The sequence below is a fragment of the Lissotriton helveticus genome, chromosome 3_2 (assembly GCF_964261635.1).
Source record: "Lissotriton helveticus chromosome 3_2, aLisHel1.1, whole genome shotgun sequence".
In the NCBI taxonomy this organism is placed as follows: domain Eukaryota; kingdom Metazoa; phylum Chordata; class Amphibia; order Caudata; family Salamandridae; genus Lissotriton; species Lissotriton helveticus.
In genome coordinates, this window is record NC_136062.1 from 178,611,120 (window position 1) to 178,630,672 (window position 19,553).

Consider the following 19,553-nt stretch of genomic DNA (forward strand, 5'->3'; position numbering starts at 1 on the left):
CCCTTGCTCACTGCACCATCAGGATTCAAGCAAGCCGGGCCGAAGACGGCTGTAATGCCAGAAACCGGTCCCCGGAAGCTTGTTTCCTTTCCAGTGAAGAATTGGCTTGGTAGTTTGGTCTGCCCTGTTCCCATGATGCACTGGGCCAGGGACACACTAATTTGCATATAGCCAGGTTCTGAACTGGGATGGTGCAGTGAGCTAAAAAACGGTGATGGATCAAGCCCTGATCTCTTGACTGGGTAGGAGTGTTCTGATTAACTCAGATACTCTGTCCATCACCACCCCCTTTTTGAAATATTGTGGCCACCATGAGTGTGGAAGGGTATGCTCAGACATGAGTCCCTTGCTCACTGCACCATCAGGATTCAAGCAAGCGGGGCCGAAGACGGCTGTAATGCCAGAAACCGGTCCCCGGAAGCTTGTTTCCTTTCCAGTGAAGAATTGGCTTGGTAGTTTGGTCTGCCCTGTTCCCATGATGCACTGGGCCAGGGACACACTAATTTGCATATAGCCAGGTTCTGAACTGGGATGGTGCAGTGAGCTAAAAAACTGTGATGGATCAAGCCCTGATCTCTTGACTGGGTAGGAGTGTTCTGATTAACTCAGATACTCTGTCCATCACCACCCCCTTTTTGAAATATTTTGGCCACCATGAGTGTGGAAGGGTATGCTCAGACATGAGTCCCTTGCTCACTGCACCATCAGGATTCAAGCAAGCCGGGCCGAAGACGGCTGTAATGCCAGAAACCGGTCCCCGGAAGCTTGTTTCCTTTCCAGTGAAGAATTGGCTTGGTAGTTTGGTCTGCCCTGTTCCCATGATGCACTGGGCCAGGGACACACTAATTTGCATATAGCCAGGTTCTGAACTGGGATGGTGCAGTGAGCTAAAAAACGGTGATGGATCAAGCCCTGATCTCTTGACTGGGTAGGAGTGTTCTGATTAACTCAGATACTCTGTCCATCACCACCCCCTTTTTGAAATATTTTTGCCACCATGAGTGTGGAAGGGTATGCTCAGACATGAGTCCCTTGCTCACTGCACCATCAGGATTCAAGCAAGCCGGGCCAAAGACGGCTGTAATGCCAGAAACCGGTCCCCGGAAGCTTGTTTCCTTTCCAGTGAAGAATTGGCTTGGTAGTTTGGTCTGCCCTGTTCCCATGATGCACTGGGCCAGGGACACACTAATTTGCATATAGCCAGGTTCTGAACTGGGATGGTGCAGTGAGCTAAAAAACGGTGATGGATCAAGCCCTGATCTCTTGACTGGGTAGGAGTGTTCTGATTAACTCGGATACTCTGTCCATCACCACCCCCTTCTTGAAATAATTTGAAAATGGTAGGGCGTAAAGTTTCGTGATGAGAACCCTATGGCGAGCGAGGGTAGTGAGGGAACCCTAATCGAATATTAGGAGCTCAGGGGGTTCTCCCCCCAAGAAAAGTTTGAAAAAAGAGTGGGCAAATGGTGCAAATTTGAGAAAGCAAGAAGGTTTATAAGGCAATTGTGAAAGTGTAGTTATGACAATAATGAGATTTCATATAATAATGACATAGGTAGTTGCCTATTTACAATGACCACAGTTCACCTCCTTCATGGTTATTTACACAACCTCTTGTTCTACCATGCTCCCCACATCTAAGACATAAAGCATAGCATATTATATAGAGTAAATGTGATCATCATGTGATGGAGCGTGGCTGAGCATTCAGTTCCCATTGTAAGAGGCACTTTTTCATTAGTGCACTCAACAGTGCTGTTGTGCTTCCGCCAAACCTAATTTTTCACTCCCTGTCAATCCTTATACCACTCATCAAGTGGCAGTGTAGGCTGGTGCCAGACAATGCCCAGTGCCCAGGGGTTAAAAAACAAATAAGAACGAAGAAGAGCGACAGGAATGAAAGTAAATCAGACCTTCACATTGTGAGCCACTGCACAGAAACACAGAAATGGGCTAGGAAGGTAGCTGATGTAGATTGAAAAGCTGCAAACACATATTTACATGTATTTACAAGTGCTATGAACGCGCTGCCTCTGTGTCTGCCAACCTTAAAACTGCATCAACTCTCCGAGGTGGAGAGTGTGGTTGGCAGGGCTGAGATTTTCTTTGCAACCTTTAAAGAGAGAGCCTCCACCTCCAATTAAACGTTAAAAAAAGTAACAGCTGTTCCTAACCATACTCGAGTAATGTATACTGGTACCTGCTGATCACTTACATGTTTCTATCTGTCATGTGACAGCACAGAGATGGAAAAACACCCGTCCTGTGCTCAGTACACTTTTGCGCAGTATGGGCACTATTGCGTAAAAAGGGTATTTTTCTTTAAACCAGCCAATCATTCATTGCAGTAAATAGGATAATAACATTAATTGACCCGATTACAATGCATATTAAATCAAACATGCACATTTAAATGTTTTTTTTTTTTCTGATTACATGGTCAAAAGCTGCCTGCTTGGGCACACACTGACCATGCATCAGCTCTTTGAAATGGAACTTGCAGGAGCTGCCAGACTCGTCCGCAGCGACAAATGTTCCACTTGGCTCTTTTTACACACTAACAAAAAGGTCTGCGAAAGAATTGTGTTTCTTCCAGGGTCGCGCTGATCCCTTGGACACAAGTAAGCAAATCCTCCAAAGATGAGTCCCAATTGAAAGAAATGTAAAAGATCATGATTTACTGTACATGTCATGTACCCCTTGTTGTATACAAATGAAAATACCAATAAACAAAGTAAAAAAATAAAGTAAGCAAATCCTCACAGATGGCACACCCTGACTGATACCGACCATTTTAGAAATACTGACATGAACAATCACGTTCACACACACATACAAGCACACACACCCGCCAATGAAAGATATTAACCACATGCGCACCACTGATGACCCGTATCAACCACCACACTACTATGATGGACTCCCAAAGACAAGAATGCGAAGGTAGCCGAACTCCAACCATACATGCAAGGCGCATTATGGCAATATAGCGCTATGCTGTTGCTCTTTAACAGTATCAATCTAGCCCAAGAGCATTATCCTAAATTGCACCCGCTTCTGCCCTCGAAGGTGGTATGCACTGGATGCTATGGGTGATTGTACTCCTAACGCTGTCTCTGATGTCACCACAGTCCTCCTTAAGGCCACAAAGGACAGCATGCTGGATCCCTCTGCGGCTTTTCACGTCAGCGTGCGTAGGCCATGCAAAGTCTACTGTAGTTTTGGGGTCGCAGGGCTGGTCGAGCGGCAGTCAGTTTTGCCAGTGGCTCAGTCTTCCTCTTATGGTGGCACACGTCCCAGGTGGTGGAGCTGCAGTTCAGGGAAAGCAGCACGACAACTATGTTTCCCGTCTTCTCAGGGACATAGCTTTAGGTGGGACTATATGTGGTGAGACTCTCTATTTATTTCTCCGTTGGGTCTTGACCTCCTTATAGTCAGGGAGGTCAAGGATCTGGCGTCATGCCCCACTGCTGCCTGCTGAACGCACATCGTCACGCCGTGGTCATGCAGAAGTGTGTCGCCTGCCAACTACACCAATCCGGCTGCTGCTTTCATGTTGTTTGTAGTAGCATGATAGCAGCACCCGGATTGGAAAGGGCAGGCAGACACACCGCTCCTCTAGAGTCCAGGAGGCTGCATCTGAGACTGTTCCCTCAGCTCTCTTCTACAGCATACATGGTGAAGAGCTGAAGTACGCATGTCAGGTTGGCCATGGAAATGATTTGGCCAAACTGACATTCATACTTTATTCCACTGCAATCATTGCAATGGGCAGGGGGGGGCTGCCAATCATTATGCTTAGACCAGCCAGCCCACGGTACGTCATTGGGCCAGACGTGGTTACAGAAGTCCCAGCCGCCCATTATAAATTCAGTTTAAAACTGCAAAAAACTAAATATATAGTTTATATGCGCCAGGGTGACTGCTGACCAGAAGGGTGGCAATGCCCTGGCACTCCTATGGACACACCTCCCCTGACCAAAAGGTAAAAGTAGCGTTGAAGGCCAAGTTCAATTCAGTGCAGGATGTTGACTATGAAGGGTATATATTCAACCAAGCACGGCAACAGGTTGGTGGAACAATGGGCGAGTTTGTTGAAAGACTTGATGCACACATTAAACATTGTAAGTTCTATGACTTCACTGATGAACAAGCCATGCGCTTCTTAGCAGTACAATCGCTGCTTGCTTGATTCACGGGTGTGGGGAGGGTGAGTCACGCAGAGAGGGAGGTCTCGCGGGGAGGGAGTTTAACTTAATAATATCAAAAAAATTAAACTTACCTTCCCGCCGACTGGGTCCCGCGTCGTCTCTGCTCCTGCTCGCCTGCCTCAGGTAGCAGACAGCCAGGTGCCCAACCCTTAGCCATTTACCTCGCTGCGAGAAAGGTCCTGTGTCCTAGTAAAGGAGCCACCCCTGCTTCAGAGTAATTGATGGCTGCCTTTCAGATTTGTTTAAACGCACTTGCTGAGAGAAACACACAGTCCACAGAAAATTCTGATGGTTGTGAGAGCAGAAGAACGAGCATTGAAGCAGGAACAGTGAATGAATCTGCATTGACCTTAAAAAGCAAGCGCAAACAAGATACTTGCAAATCAACGTCTTCCTATGCTTCTGATGTGGATTTTCATTTCCCCATGAAAGTCATTTCCAACCATAGGACAAGTTTTCAAAGGATGTGGGAAAGAGAGCCATTTTATATCTGTGTGCCGAAAATCAAGTGTGTCACAACGGCAAGAAAAGATGGACGCAAGAACGTTTCAAAAGTATTATCACCACACCTCTAAAACCAAAAAGCAACATCCGCTGTGACAAGTAGAAACCAAGCAAAAATCATCATCAAGCTCATCATACAGGGTACATCATGTAGGGTTAGCTGCCTGTAAAGAAAATCACAGTTGAAAGAAAGCTCACTAAACAAAATGACAAACTTCATTAGGACACTGTTACAAAATCAAATTTAAAGTGAACAATCACCCAATAAATGTCATCATAGACCGTGGTGCATAGATTAATATCAAGCCAGTCGCCACAATGGTATATACCTGGGCCACTTCCAAGGGTCGTTTACAGTGACAATGTGACACAAAATGACATTGGTGAAAGCCACCATTCATGTTCTTCAAGGGACTTTGTCCTGTGCCCGTTTGCTCAGTTTTGCCACCACTGCTAACATGGGGTTGAAGTGCCTCAAATACAACCTCTGTGCTCAGTCTGAGATTCCAAGCCAATTCTCATTGTTGTTTAAATGGCCTGGGAAAACTCAAGAATATGAATGTACAGCCTCATATCAATGAAGAATTCGCCCTGTTGCTCAGCTGCACTACAGAGTTGCTGTTTATCTAAAAGAAGCTAAGGTGGAAGCACTACCAAAACATGACATTATTGAACACTCCACATGCCCCACCCCATGGATTTCGCACATAGTATTAGTGCCAAAAATGGACAGTAGTGACAAGCCAAACCTTTGAGAGGGAGAGACACCCTGGTCAAAATATAGTGGACATGATCAAGCAAACGAGCAGAGCCAAAGTGTTTTCGCATCTTGACCTGAATAAAGATACCATCAACTCGAGAAGGAGGAGAAGTGCAGGTACATTACAACATTTTCGACTCATGTTGGTTTGTTCAGATATAAGAAAATTAGTTTTTGGAGTATATTTCAGGATGTTATTCGCAGTTTAATCCAACCTGTTACACATGCTTTCAATTACAGTGATGACATACTGGTTTTTGTGAGAACACAGAAAGGACATGACAACGACCTCACTCAAGTGTTCCAGTAACTTGCTCATGCAGGTCTCAGTCCAAACGCTGCGAAGTGTGTTTCACAAAACTAAACTCAAGTTTTTTGGGCACATATTCTCTGAAGGGAGAATGACTCCAGACCCAGACAAGGTGCAAGCACTGTCATCCACTTGCCCCCCCGCATGATGTTACCAAGCTGCGACCCTTCCTAGGCATGACCAGTTATTGCTAAAGAAACATTTGCATCTTTGCCATAGTGAGTGCCCCATTGAGAGACTTGACAAAGCGAAATGTACTGTTTCAGGTCTCCGGATTTTCAAAGTCATTAAACATGTGATTGAGGATACAACTTAAATGGCCTACTTCAACCTAAAGTTGCCTACCAAAATAACAGTTGCTGCAAGCCAACTAGGGCTAGAGGCAATCCTTGCTCAACACAATGGCAATCCGAATACCCAGGGACACATTGTGACCTATGCTAGTCGAAACCTGTCTGAAACAGAATGTGCCTACTTTTAGCAGGAGAAAGAGAGTCTGGCTGTGATCTGGGCCTGCAAACATTTTCATGTATGACTCTACGGAAAACGATTCACTGTCATTGTGGATCACCAGGCATTACTTGCAATTTTTGAAAACCCGAAGGCTAAGATGCCCCCTCACATTGAGAGGTGCGGGTTAAGACTACAAGAGTATGACTATGAAATTGTGCATGAACCTTCAAAGGATCAAACTCCAGCAGATTACTTTTAGCAGCTACCGGCACATCATCACAGTTCAACACCATAAACAGCTGAAGCATATCTCAACTTTATTATGAGATCCAGAACACTTGCGACTCTGTCTGTGGAACAAATCACTGCTGCCAGCAATGCAGAGAAGGACATGGCCATAATCAAATAACTTATTACAATGCATAATGGAAGAGATAATGTTGAATTCCAAAGTTCAAAAATGTACTGGATGAGTTAAAAGTGACCCAAGAAGGTGTAATACTGCGAGGCTCTAAAATTGTCAAACATGGGGGCCTAAAACAGCAGGTCATCGAGCTGGCCCATGAAGGACATCGTGCTATCGTAGCCACCAAAAGAGCCTTAAGAGATCGAGTGCGGCTCCCTCGGCTAGATGAGCGAGTCGAGAAGGAATTGAAGGCGTGCCACATTTGCAATTGTTTGTCCTCCAACGAAACGCAGTACCCAGTGACAATGTCTGACCTTCCTGCCCATGCTTGGGAGTGGGTTGCAGTTGAATTTTTTTGGGCCTTTAGGAAATGAACACCATCTCATGGTAGTCAATGACGAATATTATCAGTTTCCTTTAGTGGGAGACTTATCTTCGACAACCCATAACAAACTCATAGCATAGAACGTCTTGGTTACATCTTTGCAGTGTGGGGTGTACCCAAAATCCTCAAATCTGACAAGACCCGTCCTTCAACAGCAAAGTGTTCACATAATTTGTTTGTCTCAACGTCAAACACCAAAAGAGTACACACTTCTGGCTCCAAGTAAATGGTGTAATTGAACGATTCATTTCAGGAAGGTGTTAGGGCGTGGTTAATGGAAGTATGATGTAATGCACAGTGTGTGAGTGTATGTTGAAGAATAGAGTAATGCTTGACCTTGACTACAGCTCCTGAGTGGCGTAATTCATCTGCCTGCTCTGTGGGTTGGGGAAGATGCTACAAACAGTAAGCAAAAATCATGGATAAATCTTTGGGCCCACTTATCTATGCCCTACCCCACAGATATATAACACCAACAGCAAAAATTGTACTAAAGTCAAAGATAGTGCCGCTGTCTCTCCCAAATTTCAAGTGATCCACAACTATACTACAAACAAAAATTAAATACCCAAAATATGGATGATATATTTTGAGACACACTTTCTACATTCCTCAGACTCACATTACTAACAGCAAAAAACGACCCCCAAAATAAAGTAAATATCTTGGGCCATTCTGACCCTTGCACAGTCCCCGAAGCACATAACACTAATAGCAGAAAACGTCCCAAGTATTGAGGATAAATGTTAAGGTAACTCCCAGTATTCCTCAATCACCAAATTTATACTATCAATAGCAACGCATGTCCCAAAAAGTGAGTCTAAATCTTGAGACACTCTTCTTTCTGGCTTTGTGAATTTAGGGATTTTACGCCATTCACATCATTAACAGTGTAGTAGCTTTCTTTTCTGGAATGGCATATGTGCAGAGTATTGTAGTAAAACAGTGGGAAGTTCATTATATCCACTAAGCAACTGCTTTTGTGGTCTGACATTAGCCAAGACCTTTTGATTTTACTAAAATTATAAATATGGTATATTTACTTATAGGACCTTTCAGTCAGCCCTCTTCATCCATTGGTTTGTTGTTGGGTGGCTTAAAAAATGTGTGCTTTGTAAGATTAAAAAAAATATTTTTGAATTTAGCCAATGTTTAACTTATATAAGGGTGATTGTCTTGCGAATTCCTGAACCATCAAGCTGTACAAAAGCGATGACAAAACAAAAAAAGAAGCCACAAGGTTGACAACTAACCCCGGACTTATTGCCTTTGCCAATGTTTGGAGTTACTGTGGTCTCCAAAGGCTAAGTGGAATGTTTGATAGATTAGATATTAACTACTGAACTTAAATGAACCCTTTGTGTAATTCTAAGTAGATATGTCAGTACCATGTTAAAAGTCTCCGCAATATGTTTACTTCTGGCCACTAATAAAAGGGAGAAATACATGTAAATTTCCTAATTTGAAAGTGTCCGGTTTTTACCAGGAAACACCTTTACAATGGGGGCTGAGCCACAAGTCCAGTTTAATTGCAAGCGGAACAATACTTGCCTGAACCAGGCATATGCCTTAACCACGCATTTGCATGGATAAGGGAGTCAGCGGTCTTGATGTGCAGAACAGGAAGGGTTGAATGAGAAAGCTATGGGAGGCGGCCTGGCAAGTGATGCTGGGGTCGTGTCTTTGGGGAGGGGTTAATTTTTAGGGTTGGGGGCCAGTTTTAGGGCTCAGGGCGGGAGGAAGGTGTCGGGGTAGTTTTGAGAGATGGGCCCCGGGTTGTTTTAGGGCTGGGTGTGGGGGAGAGGTGCCAAGTTCCAGGAGTGGGGGCAGTTTTAGGGCTCAGGGCAGGGGGTCAGCTTTAGGGCTCAGGCTGGCGTTGGGGTAGTTTTTTGGGCAGAGGCTGGGTTATAGGGCTCAGGGTGTGGAGTTGGGGTAGTTTTAAGGGCTGGGGCAGGGTAGTGCAGGGCTGGGGTCAGTGGTTAATTTGAGCTGGTGGTTGCCGGTGCTCTGCACCAGCACTTGTCGACATGGATATTCAATTGTCTACCCTGGCACTTATGACAGCAGAAAAGCAATTGTTAATTCATTCAGTGTGCATTAAAAATAATTAATACCTGTCGCCCAAGCTATTGCTAGATGTTTGGGGGCCTGGAATACACTGCATTGTTACACTTGTCGCGTGCTGGCTAGTAGTAGTTGTGTAGGCCCTGCCATTGGCAACAATAGCAGTGGCAATGGATGGTGCAAGCTGCAGAGAACACCTGACTAGAGCCCTGGCACGTATCTTTTTTACAAATTAAGCACTGCCTAGGGTTTTGGCTGTTAGGGCACTGGGCAGGGGGGCTGCTGTGTGCAATTTCTCACACATATCCCTTTAGCAGTCATGCCTTTACAACAAAATTCGATGTAAAGGCATGCGTGGTAAAGATGCGTTGTGGTTCAGACCACGTTGTTTAGGCATGCTTGCTTTATGCATGCGTGGTTGTACCATACAACCGTTTTTACCACTTGGTCAATCAGAGGCTGGTGAAAGCCCACACTGGAACTTTTGCTTTCACCATGGCCCTTGGTATCCATATGGTCACACAAGTGCTTCTATATATGCAGTTCTATTTCAAGGGTTTATTGAGCACACACAAATTTGTCTGTACCTATTTAGAAGCTGAAAATCATCGCTCTCAAAGCATGCACTTGAAATAGCCATCCTGCCATCTTCTGCTTGAGTCATAAGTTCAAAAAACAAGGAATGGAGTAGGCAAGATGGCCGCTGCCTAGGCTTGGCACATTCCCTGCTGTTTCAGTAGAGCATAACACTCTCTATGTGTATGAAAGGTGAAAGTCATCAGAAAACAGTGGAAGAAATGCTGAGACAGATGTACATTTCAACAAGTCAGATTTATAAATCTTCAGGACCTCAGCAGTATCTGTGCTGCCAAAAAACGCTTGGAATGATCCCTGGTCTCCAAATTCACATGTATCCAATTCAGTTCCTTTCCTCGCTCCTAAGGAATAATTTTACAAACAAGCATATAATCAAATAGTGATCTGCAATTACTTTCTAAATAATTTTATATATGCTTCTGCAAGCAAAAAGGTTTCTATATATATTTCTCATGTATACATTTTATTGTATTGGAAACGAGGTCCATTGATCGGATCATCACAATACCACAGCTAGTAATTCATGTAAAGTGGTAAGGACACATCTTGAGTGGACAGAATAGTGCATTGTTGATGAAGTTGATTTGGACCTATCCACTAACTGTTGTTCAGATCCAGGAATCTTGAAGTTGGTATTTTTGTAGAGTTCTACTAACAAGCTTGCATCTATTGGGCGATAACCCAGGCTTCTCTATTCTCTCCTCACTCAGTGGAGTGACCGCGCTACTTCCAGCATGAGTGCCTCTGAATGGGACGTAGAATTGGACAAGGAACTCGAGATCCCTGACGAGCTGGATGGAACAGAGTTCTCCGGCACCTTGAAGGTGGGTTTCCTGGTCTCCTGGCTTTTTAAGTGGTTTGGCGATGGGGGTGTTGATATTGGAGGGAGGTGTCATTATGCTAGCTGAGACATCGAAAGTTTGGGAGGAATGACTGGAACTGAAACGTGAAAACCTTCTGTCTAAACAAACCTGGAGTATTCTTGTTACCCCTTGTGACACCAACAAGAGCCATATTTATACAAAAGTTTAATTTTGCTTAATGATTCATTCGTTTTGAGGCACTTTTAATTTAAGCCATTAACCACGCCAGAAACACAAAGAAAACAGCAGGTTGGGCAACGATATATTATGGAAAATTACAGATTATTGTTGGATGTTGAGCCGGAATGAGTCATGATGTATGGGAAAGAAGGAAAGATGTGTTTTCAGTTTCTAGCAAAGATTAAGTGTTGAGGGTGAGGGTATTCTAATCGGTGGATCGAGAAGATGTAAGGACTAGGACCCAAAAGAGACGCAAGGAGGGGATGAGAAAGGAGAAACTGAGAGTCAGAGCAGAAATATTAAAAGAGGACAGGGCATACTATACATATATATTATACTTTTTGAAACTGGGCACGCGCAAACAGACAAAAAAATCAAGCTCCCGTTTTCCACCAGCCAAATAGTACCAAAAGACAGAATAAACAAGCATTGATAAAGACATTTCTTTTTGTGCTTGGAATTATCATTTTTGTCTTGCATTAACAATATTTGATGTGGAATTGAGTGCCTAATCAGCTTGTTCCTTTTAATGTAGGAATAAAATGGTAAACGTGACTTGGATTTTTAGTGGACTAGTGCACATTATTACAATAAGACATATACACATAACTAGACAGTGACCTAAAGCTCAACTGAATATGAGACCTTAAGTTCTTTCGCTGTATTTCGGCCTTCAAGATCAGATCTAACAGATGTTACTGCCACCAACCATTCCTCCAGTCTCGTATTAAACTTCAACAGTGTAGCCTCATTGACTATTCCTCCCTGCAGGGGCCCAGTTTTTATTTGGTTTCTCACTGTGTATTGTTCTGAGGTTCAACCTCTTTCTTCTACCCAATATTGCTATGTCACTGCTTCTGCTTCTGTTTCTGTTCTTCTTTGTTTTTTCTGAGAAGATTGAAAATCTCCTTTCCCTGGGATCACATTTCCTTTTTTGTCTCCTCACTTTTACAGTTATTTTCATTCAATGGACACTGCGTTTATAGTCTTTATGGCAATGTCAGTTATCGTGTAGTTCCTATAAACCTATAGAGGATCTGCACGTTTAGACAACATAGACTGTGGGATAGGTGTCTGTCCAAACTGAATCCAGACACCCCCACCGAGTATGTTTGCCTGTATACCAGCTAGCTCACAGTGCCACTAGAGACCCCTCTTACCAAGGAGAGAATAGTACTTGGCAACTATCGAACATGACAACTCTGACTCATCAGAGATCGTGGAAACAATGTATTACTTTACGCTCAGTCCCTCATGCTCACTTTGTCTCAGAGAGATACACAGAATAAACGGAGGGGATGTTTTTAATAAGCATTTATTGAACCAGTATCATTCTAGTGTAAAATAGGTGTGCTGAAACAACCATTAGACAGAAACAGATATAAATGATTATAAACACCAACAGAGTAAAAGGACGGTAGATTTCTACCATAGTGCTAAAACGATGAATACAGCTGGTATAAAAATACGTAAAATAGTAAATTGCGTACTCCTTCGATGTGACTCTAACTAGATGTACCTAAGTGTCCCTAGCATGTATGTAGGTGTAAAGCCAAGAATCCCTCTAGGATAAAGTCAACCCCATTACCTGAAGTGAGAGACTGTGGGACCATGTCTTGGTCTTGAGATGGACACCCCGCAAGTGTCTCCGTGCAGGAACCTCAGCGTCTCGCGTCAGTGTGTCAGCATTAAAGTCCTTTTTCTGCTCTCCTTACCTCAGCAAAGAGGTGGTGTATATATACCCAAAGTGGTACCCTCCGGGGTCATTCCTTGCTATGCCATATCGGACTTAGGATGACAGAAGGAATGACCCTTATACATAGATATTTTGCAGGAGATGGTAGTCTTACTGAGTTTCCAAGAATCTTCATACACAGTGGATGAAGCTAATTTTCAGGGAAAACCTCAGCTCCTATAAGCAGTACCGTAACTAGGTAAAAGGTCAGTCACAAGAACCGTTATGTAGTGTAATGATAGGGGAGAATATAGGTGAATGAAAGGTTAGGTTGCTACCTGAGCCTATATTGGGGTACCTATGTGAAACATAACACAGTAGGTCTCTTAGCCTCTCTCTACCTCGTCAATTTTCCTCCTATTATCAATTGATCTGTTTGCTTAATCTCCTTTAGTGTTAATTGTCGCAATCACCTCAATGTCTTCTATCAGGTGATCTTTCCCTCTGAAGTCATGCTGGTAGATCACTTGAATGAAACTGGTATGGTGATCTTGGTTGGCTTTTTACCTGGTGTTCGCATGTCACCTCCTCTTCTGTCCTCTGCCTCACTTAAATTTAAAAGGGAATGGATAATCTTTCATACAGGATGGTTTTTCGCATTCTTTCAACCATTTTGTTGCTCTTGAGCTATACTACTAGAGCGAGCCCACAGCTTTCCCATTGCATTCTTTATCGCTGAACAAATAGTACCGCTGCCTTCTTGGGTCATTTCAGGTTCCTTGAAGAAAAATGGTGGGCTCTTGACCCAAATGTCCAGCTCCCCTAGTATTCAACTTGGAGTCTTACCTAATAATCACCCCCAATCAAAAATATCTTAAAACATATCCAAGTATCAACAGGCAAAAATACTGAAGTTGCCTGTCCGCCGTGGATTGTCAGTGGAGGAATTTATTCTGTTGAATAAAATAGGAAAAAAGGCAATTTGGGAAATAGATTCGTATTTGGGCTGGTTATAGAGGAAGTATAGTATGGAATGCCTAGTGGTGGAGTGGAAATGCAGGTTTCAATGGAGGTTCTATATGAAACATACAGCTGTTTGGGAGTTAATTCAGTTTTTTGTGTCACATTTCTGCAGAGCCGACCAATCAGACGGCTAACTTACCTGCAGGCTATAAATAGTGACCTAAGGGAGACCAATATAGTGCACATTAGCATTGACTAACCAGAATTCAGTAGCCCCAATAATAATGGCTAGATGGTGTAAGGTAACAAAGTGGATGATTTTTATAGACAACAAAGCTTAAAGAAACATCTGGTCTCTTCTGCACGGGTCTGAGGAAGAAGGGACTCTCGGCATCAAGTAGAACTAAAAGGTTGGAAGCTCTAAGTCTGAGAGGGCGGAAAGAGAGATGGATTAAAACCGATATCTTCCATTGGTGCAAAATAAGATGACTTCTTTCTGAACTACTTTGAATTGTATAATGCTGTATTCCATGTGACCTTCTCTTTTGTCCCCTGCCACCATTACATTTCAAAGGGAAGGGAAAGACTAGAATATGGTGATAGTAGATAGAATCTACTGCTTTGATACAATGCTGTAAGAGCCAATGTCTAGGTCTTCGTCAGAATCACTCATATAAATGTGGGCATCATCAGGAAAGGGTTAACAATGCATCTCTGAATCCCCACAATTTCTTGTTGAGGGGTGGGGCGACGATAGAGCCAGCCAAGGTGTAAAATACTGTGGCACATCAATCATAGGAGGATGATATACACCTGAACTCAATATCTTTCCTGCTGTGCGGAGACTGCTGAATTCCTGTGTATTGACCCACATCCAGAGCTCCTTGAGGTGGACATCAATGGTGAGCAATGTTGTACATAATCCAAATAAATGAACACAAAATATATTAAGTTACAGATCATTTTAGAGATATGTGAAATAATGAAAGGACCATACTCTGTTATGCAAATGGGAAACAAATTGCCTGATCAGCAGGAACTGTTAAAGGGCAAAGGGCACAGGTGAGAGGGAGTGCATGGGCAACATGGGTATGAAAATTGGTACTAGACAGTGGAGGGTCTTTTAGGTGATAATAAGGAATTTGTAGTTAATATGATGACCCACCTCTAGGAGAATAACATAATGTATATTTGTACAGTGAAGGTTCACCCTTGAGTGATCTTGGAGCTGAATATCATATGTTTATGTTACCCAACTCAATGGTGCTCATTGTATCCACCTGAGGAGTGTGAATGATTTCCAGAATTTGAGCCCATGATCATGCCATGAAACACAGATTCCCAGAGCCAATGCAACAATCCACTGAGCCACCAGACTTAGATTGTTTAACGAACAGGGAAGTCCTCTGCTGGATGCCGTGGAGAGGAGGCAGATACATCAAAATACATTTAAAAAATGACTAGTACACGGATGAGGAATAGGCTTAGCTTGCCAATGCGAAAGCTGACTCGAAAGTGTAGGTCTGTCTTTGGACTTGTGGGCATAACGTGTTCTTTGCATTCAGTTGAGCATCACTATCGGGTAGTTCTTGATACCAATGATTTGTATACAGTCACAGAATCCAAATAGTCTGCCTCTGCTTCAACTCTAAATTCATACATTTTCTTTTCTACAAACATAACTAATCTTAATAATTTTTCAACAATGTCAGTTTCTCAACAACCTTCCTCCATCGAATATATCTTCCACCTTTTGTGGGCCCTTGGGCCGTCACCTCCTCCTCACACTGAGTGCCCTCACACTCCAGCAGTCCATTGGACCTTTCCATGGGTTGGAGGACCTCTGCCCTGTCCATAGTTCTTCCACAGACTCAGTTCACTTCTTTTTCTCCAAACCTGGTTTCGGTGCTAGTGTTACTGGAACAGGAATCTCGCTCTTCATTTGTTTTTCTCACCTACGCTCCTCTTACTGGACATTCTGTTTTCTTTTGTGACCGTGCACCCCTGTTGTTGTTCAGCCAATGCTCACGACAGCCAGTGTTTTCTTATAGGGAGATAAGAGCCTTTGCCTCAAGTTAGTGCCAGGAATCCTTGGCAAGCAACATGTGAAACTCCCAGAGGTAGATCTGGCCCCTTATCTTTAATTTATGGTGCCAATCGTTTTACTCTTTTTTTGATTATGGGCAACACACCTTCCTTTTTCCAGTTGTTAGGCTTCACATAATTCCTTTTCATGTGTGTATTGTTTTTTATGTAAGGCAAAACTATTTCCTTCAAATCTCCGCTAATGCTTTTCTTAAACCACCTGCACTTCCCTATGAGCCCTAGAATATAGATTGACGTATATCTGTGCATGCCTTATAAATTATCCAACGCCTTTCTGTAACAAGTTGTCCTGCCCAGCATATTTAAATGAGGAACTGAAAAATATATTGATTCTGTTTATTGCCTCTGAGAAAGTTTCTAGAGGTCTATCTTTTTTATCGATTAGAGGGCCATATCTTTTTATTTGCTTCTCTCAATGTATGTATTTTAGAAACGTTCCGTTCTTGCTTGCACTTAGTTCACTACACTTAATGTATAATTTTGGATTTATTATTTTCTGCCTGCGTCTTAAAATAGCACAAGTTGAATTATGGTGGGCAATAGAGACCACTTTTGGGGTCAAAACGAGGGGGCATGGAGGACATGGGTGGATCTGAGGAAGTCAGTGCACTAACATCACAAAGAAATGAGGGGAGGCATTGAAAGGGGTGGGTGTGATTAGGGTAGTATTCTGGTGTATGGAGGGATAAGAATTACAATGTTAAAGCACACCGAAGATACCTGTGTAAGAGGAACATGCATTTATTAAAATGCTAAATGAATAAGTGATTAGTATTGGGTTCACATCTTAACACCAAAAATGTTGCGTAGCGTCTTGTTTAGTAGATGCAATCAGGACGTTCTGCGGGAGAAGAAAGGCAGCTGTGAATGGTGTTAAGCTTCTGTGGTAGCCTTGAGGTTGAGATGTTGACTGAAATGCTGTAATTGGTTAAGAGGTGGAATAGTGGCTATGCTGCGATGGATGTATGACGTTACAACGCATACTTTTACCACGCCTACCATTACCACGCATTTTTTACAACGCAGGATCCATGACAACGCATACCATTACCACGCATGTATTTACAACGCATATACCTTTACAACGCATACAATTACAACGTAAGTATTGGTAAGTATATAATATTTTTTAATATTTAATTTAATTAAAATTAATATAATGTAATTTAATTTAATTTAATTAATTTAATTTAATTAATTTAATGTAATTTAATTTAATGTAATTTAATTAATTTAATTTAATTTAATCAATTTAATTTAATGTAATTTAAATTTAAACCCAAAACTGACCTTGAACCCAAAAAATACCCCTTTTACCCAAAAACTCAAAACTGACCCTGAACCCTAAAAATACCCCTTTACCCAAAAATCCAAAACTGACCCTGAACCCTAAAAATACCCTTTTACCCAAAAACCCAAAACTGTCCCTGAACCCTAAAAATACCCCTTTACCCAAAAACCCAAAACTGACCCAGAACCCTAAAAATACCCCTTTACCCAAAAACTGACCCTGAACCCTAAAAATACCCCTTTACCCAAAAACTGAAAACTGACCCTGAACCCTAAAAATACCCCTTTACCCAAAAACTGAAAACTGACCCTGAACCCTAAAAATACCCCTTTACCCGAAAACTGAAAACTGACCCTGAACCCTAAAAATACCCCTTTACCCAAAAACTGAAAACTGACCCTAAACCCTAAAAATACCCCTTTACCCAAAAACTGAAAACTGACCCTGAACCCTAAAAATACCCCTTTACCCAAAAACTGAAAACTGACCCTAAACCCTAAAAATACCCCTTTACCCAAAAACCCAAAACTGACCCTGAACCCAAAAAATACCCCTTTACCCAAAAACTAAAAACTGACCCTGAACCCAAAAAATACCCCTTTACAAAAAAAACCAAATAATATTTTTAATAAAATAATATACTTACCAATACTTACGTTGTAATGGTATGCGTTGTAAAAGTACCTGCGTTGTAAATACATGCGTGGTAATGGTATGCATTGTCATGGATCCTGCGTTGTAAAAAATGTGTGGTAATGGTAGGTCGTGGTAAAAGTTGCGTTGTAAAGGTTGTATACCTGCTGCGATTGGTTGGCAAGGAATCAACCAGAGTTGTATTTCATATGTGAACTCAAGATAAGAATGTTTGTGAAATATTTAAGTTATCTTGCTCTGGTTGTTTGGTGCCAGACAAGAAAGAATGTAGATTAGGAAAGGAAAGAATTTATATTAGCTGCTGCTGGAAGGTGACTGGAGAAAGTTGCTTAATATGAGGTCCACCAGCCTTGCCATGATTTTAGCATATTTCTTATTTCTTGCTTTGGGTCTACTTAACAGTGGATTGGCTCAAGAAGAGTTTGTGCCGGGGTATCCTTCTGCCGGCTTATTATTTGTTTTACTTACTATGCTAAGGCGTCCTTTAGTAGCAGATGGTAGCTGCTAGTTATATATACTATGTCCTGCTTACGGCACCTATTAGGGACACATGCTGCATCCTCCGGACTGGTATCTACACAGAACGGCTGATTATTGAGGTCAAAGGCTGTGTGATATAGCTTCATTTGAAGGCACCGGAGACCAAAAGGAGCGTAATATCACTTTGTAAAGATGGCTTCAAGGGAATGGCCACATCTGGGCCATTTTAAGAAAGGTAAACTGCATGGACCTTATATCCTATTTTAGCCACCCTAATCTTGACCTTTAAATAACATACAATGTAACGCCAGACATGTCAGCTCCCTGTCTGTTAGACTATAGTTATCACCTGTAACCAATTACAGTGTAGCTATTACATTGCTTCTCAGCGAACCACACAACGTCTGCCTTTAACCTGAGTTTAACTGTAAATTCTTAAACAATAAGTAATATATTTTATGTCTCATTCTGCCATTACTTCTTACTTGCCTCCTCATTCCTTTCCACCACTGTCCTCCTTCCTAATTCTTTGGGTCCCCATTTCTGGACCTCCACCTAGTCCCCAACTATATTTGCCAGCCCTACTCCTCCACCTTTCTCACCCTTCTCTGCTCCGCCTCCCGCCTCTCACTCTGGAGGTGACTCTCCAGATGAAGGATCGCAGGTTATAGAGGAGGTGGACATCCAGGAGAACAGCAGCCGGGTGACGCCCCCAGAACTGCTGGACCACGCACAGTATGACCGAGAGGAGACAGGTGAGGAGAAAACCTGGCCAACGCCTAATGCGGATTCAGTTGACAATTTCATTACAATTGATGACTTCATTCTTCATTAACTTAGCCGCTTTCCAGTGACATAGCAAGTTGGACGCTGCACTCCCCTAAAGTGTAGTACAAATGAGACCATCCCTTCCTCTAGAGAGGTTCGAAGAGTGTCAGCAAGTCTATGTACAGGCTCAGTCAAAGCTGGCCTTGCACATAGGCCGCCACTCCTTACAGGCTTTACACCACTCTTGACAATAGTGGACAGTCTGAGCGAACAAATATTTTTGATCCTTGTACTGGTTCTCTCTTCCTTCTCACAATAAATTCCAAAATACACAATTATTGGTAAACAAGCATTACCCTTGTTACTTGATTATTCTCCACTGTAGCCGCTAACTTAGAGTAACAGGATTATTGAATTAGTAAATTATTGTATTAATAAATATGTAAAATTTGGTACACATTTTTTGTAAAAGTATTATTTAAACGCTTTGTTTGCTGTATTTTCCATGTAGAACCATGTGGGAAATGTTTACATTCATGACTTGAACACAGAACTCACATTATCATAACCTACTTGGAGATCATGCCTAACTATCTGGTTGAACCACGCCAGTATCACATTCAGCGCATGAATGTATTCCCTACAAACTGTGTGGTCTTCTTCTGTGTGACCATCATCATCTATTCATGTTATTGGTCGCATGAGTAAAAGGTACATTTAGTGTATGCACCATTGCAAGTAAAAGTCCCCTTCCAGTACACCATTTCTGTTTAAACCCTGTTAGCCCACGTACCTTCTGCTTTCAGGTGCACAAAAATGTCTTTTATATTTCTACTTCAAGTTCCAGTGTCGCAGAACACTCGTCGCTAACCACTGTGATCCC

General features: G+C 42.5%; 1 protein-coding gene across 1 annotated transcript in view; it reads left to right on the plus strand.

The window, feature by feature from the left end:
• LOC144826256 (uncharacterized) overlaps positions 1–19,553 on the plus strand; it is a 257,403-nt gene that overhangs the window by 96,379 nt on the left and 141,471 nt on the right. Inside the window, exons 10-11 of the mRNA XM_078684620.1 lie at positions 10,401–10,514; positions 18,462–18,657. Of these exons, the coding sequence (XP_078540746.1) occupies positions 10,401–10,514; positions 18,462–18,657 (310 nt within the window). The remainder of the gene's footprint in view (positions 1–10,400; positions 10,515–18,461; positions 18,658–19,553) is intronic.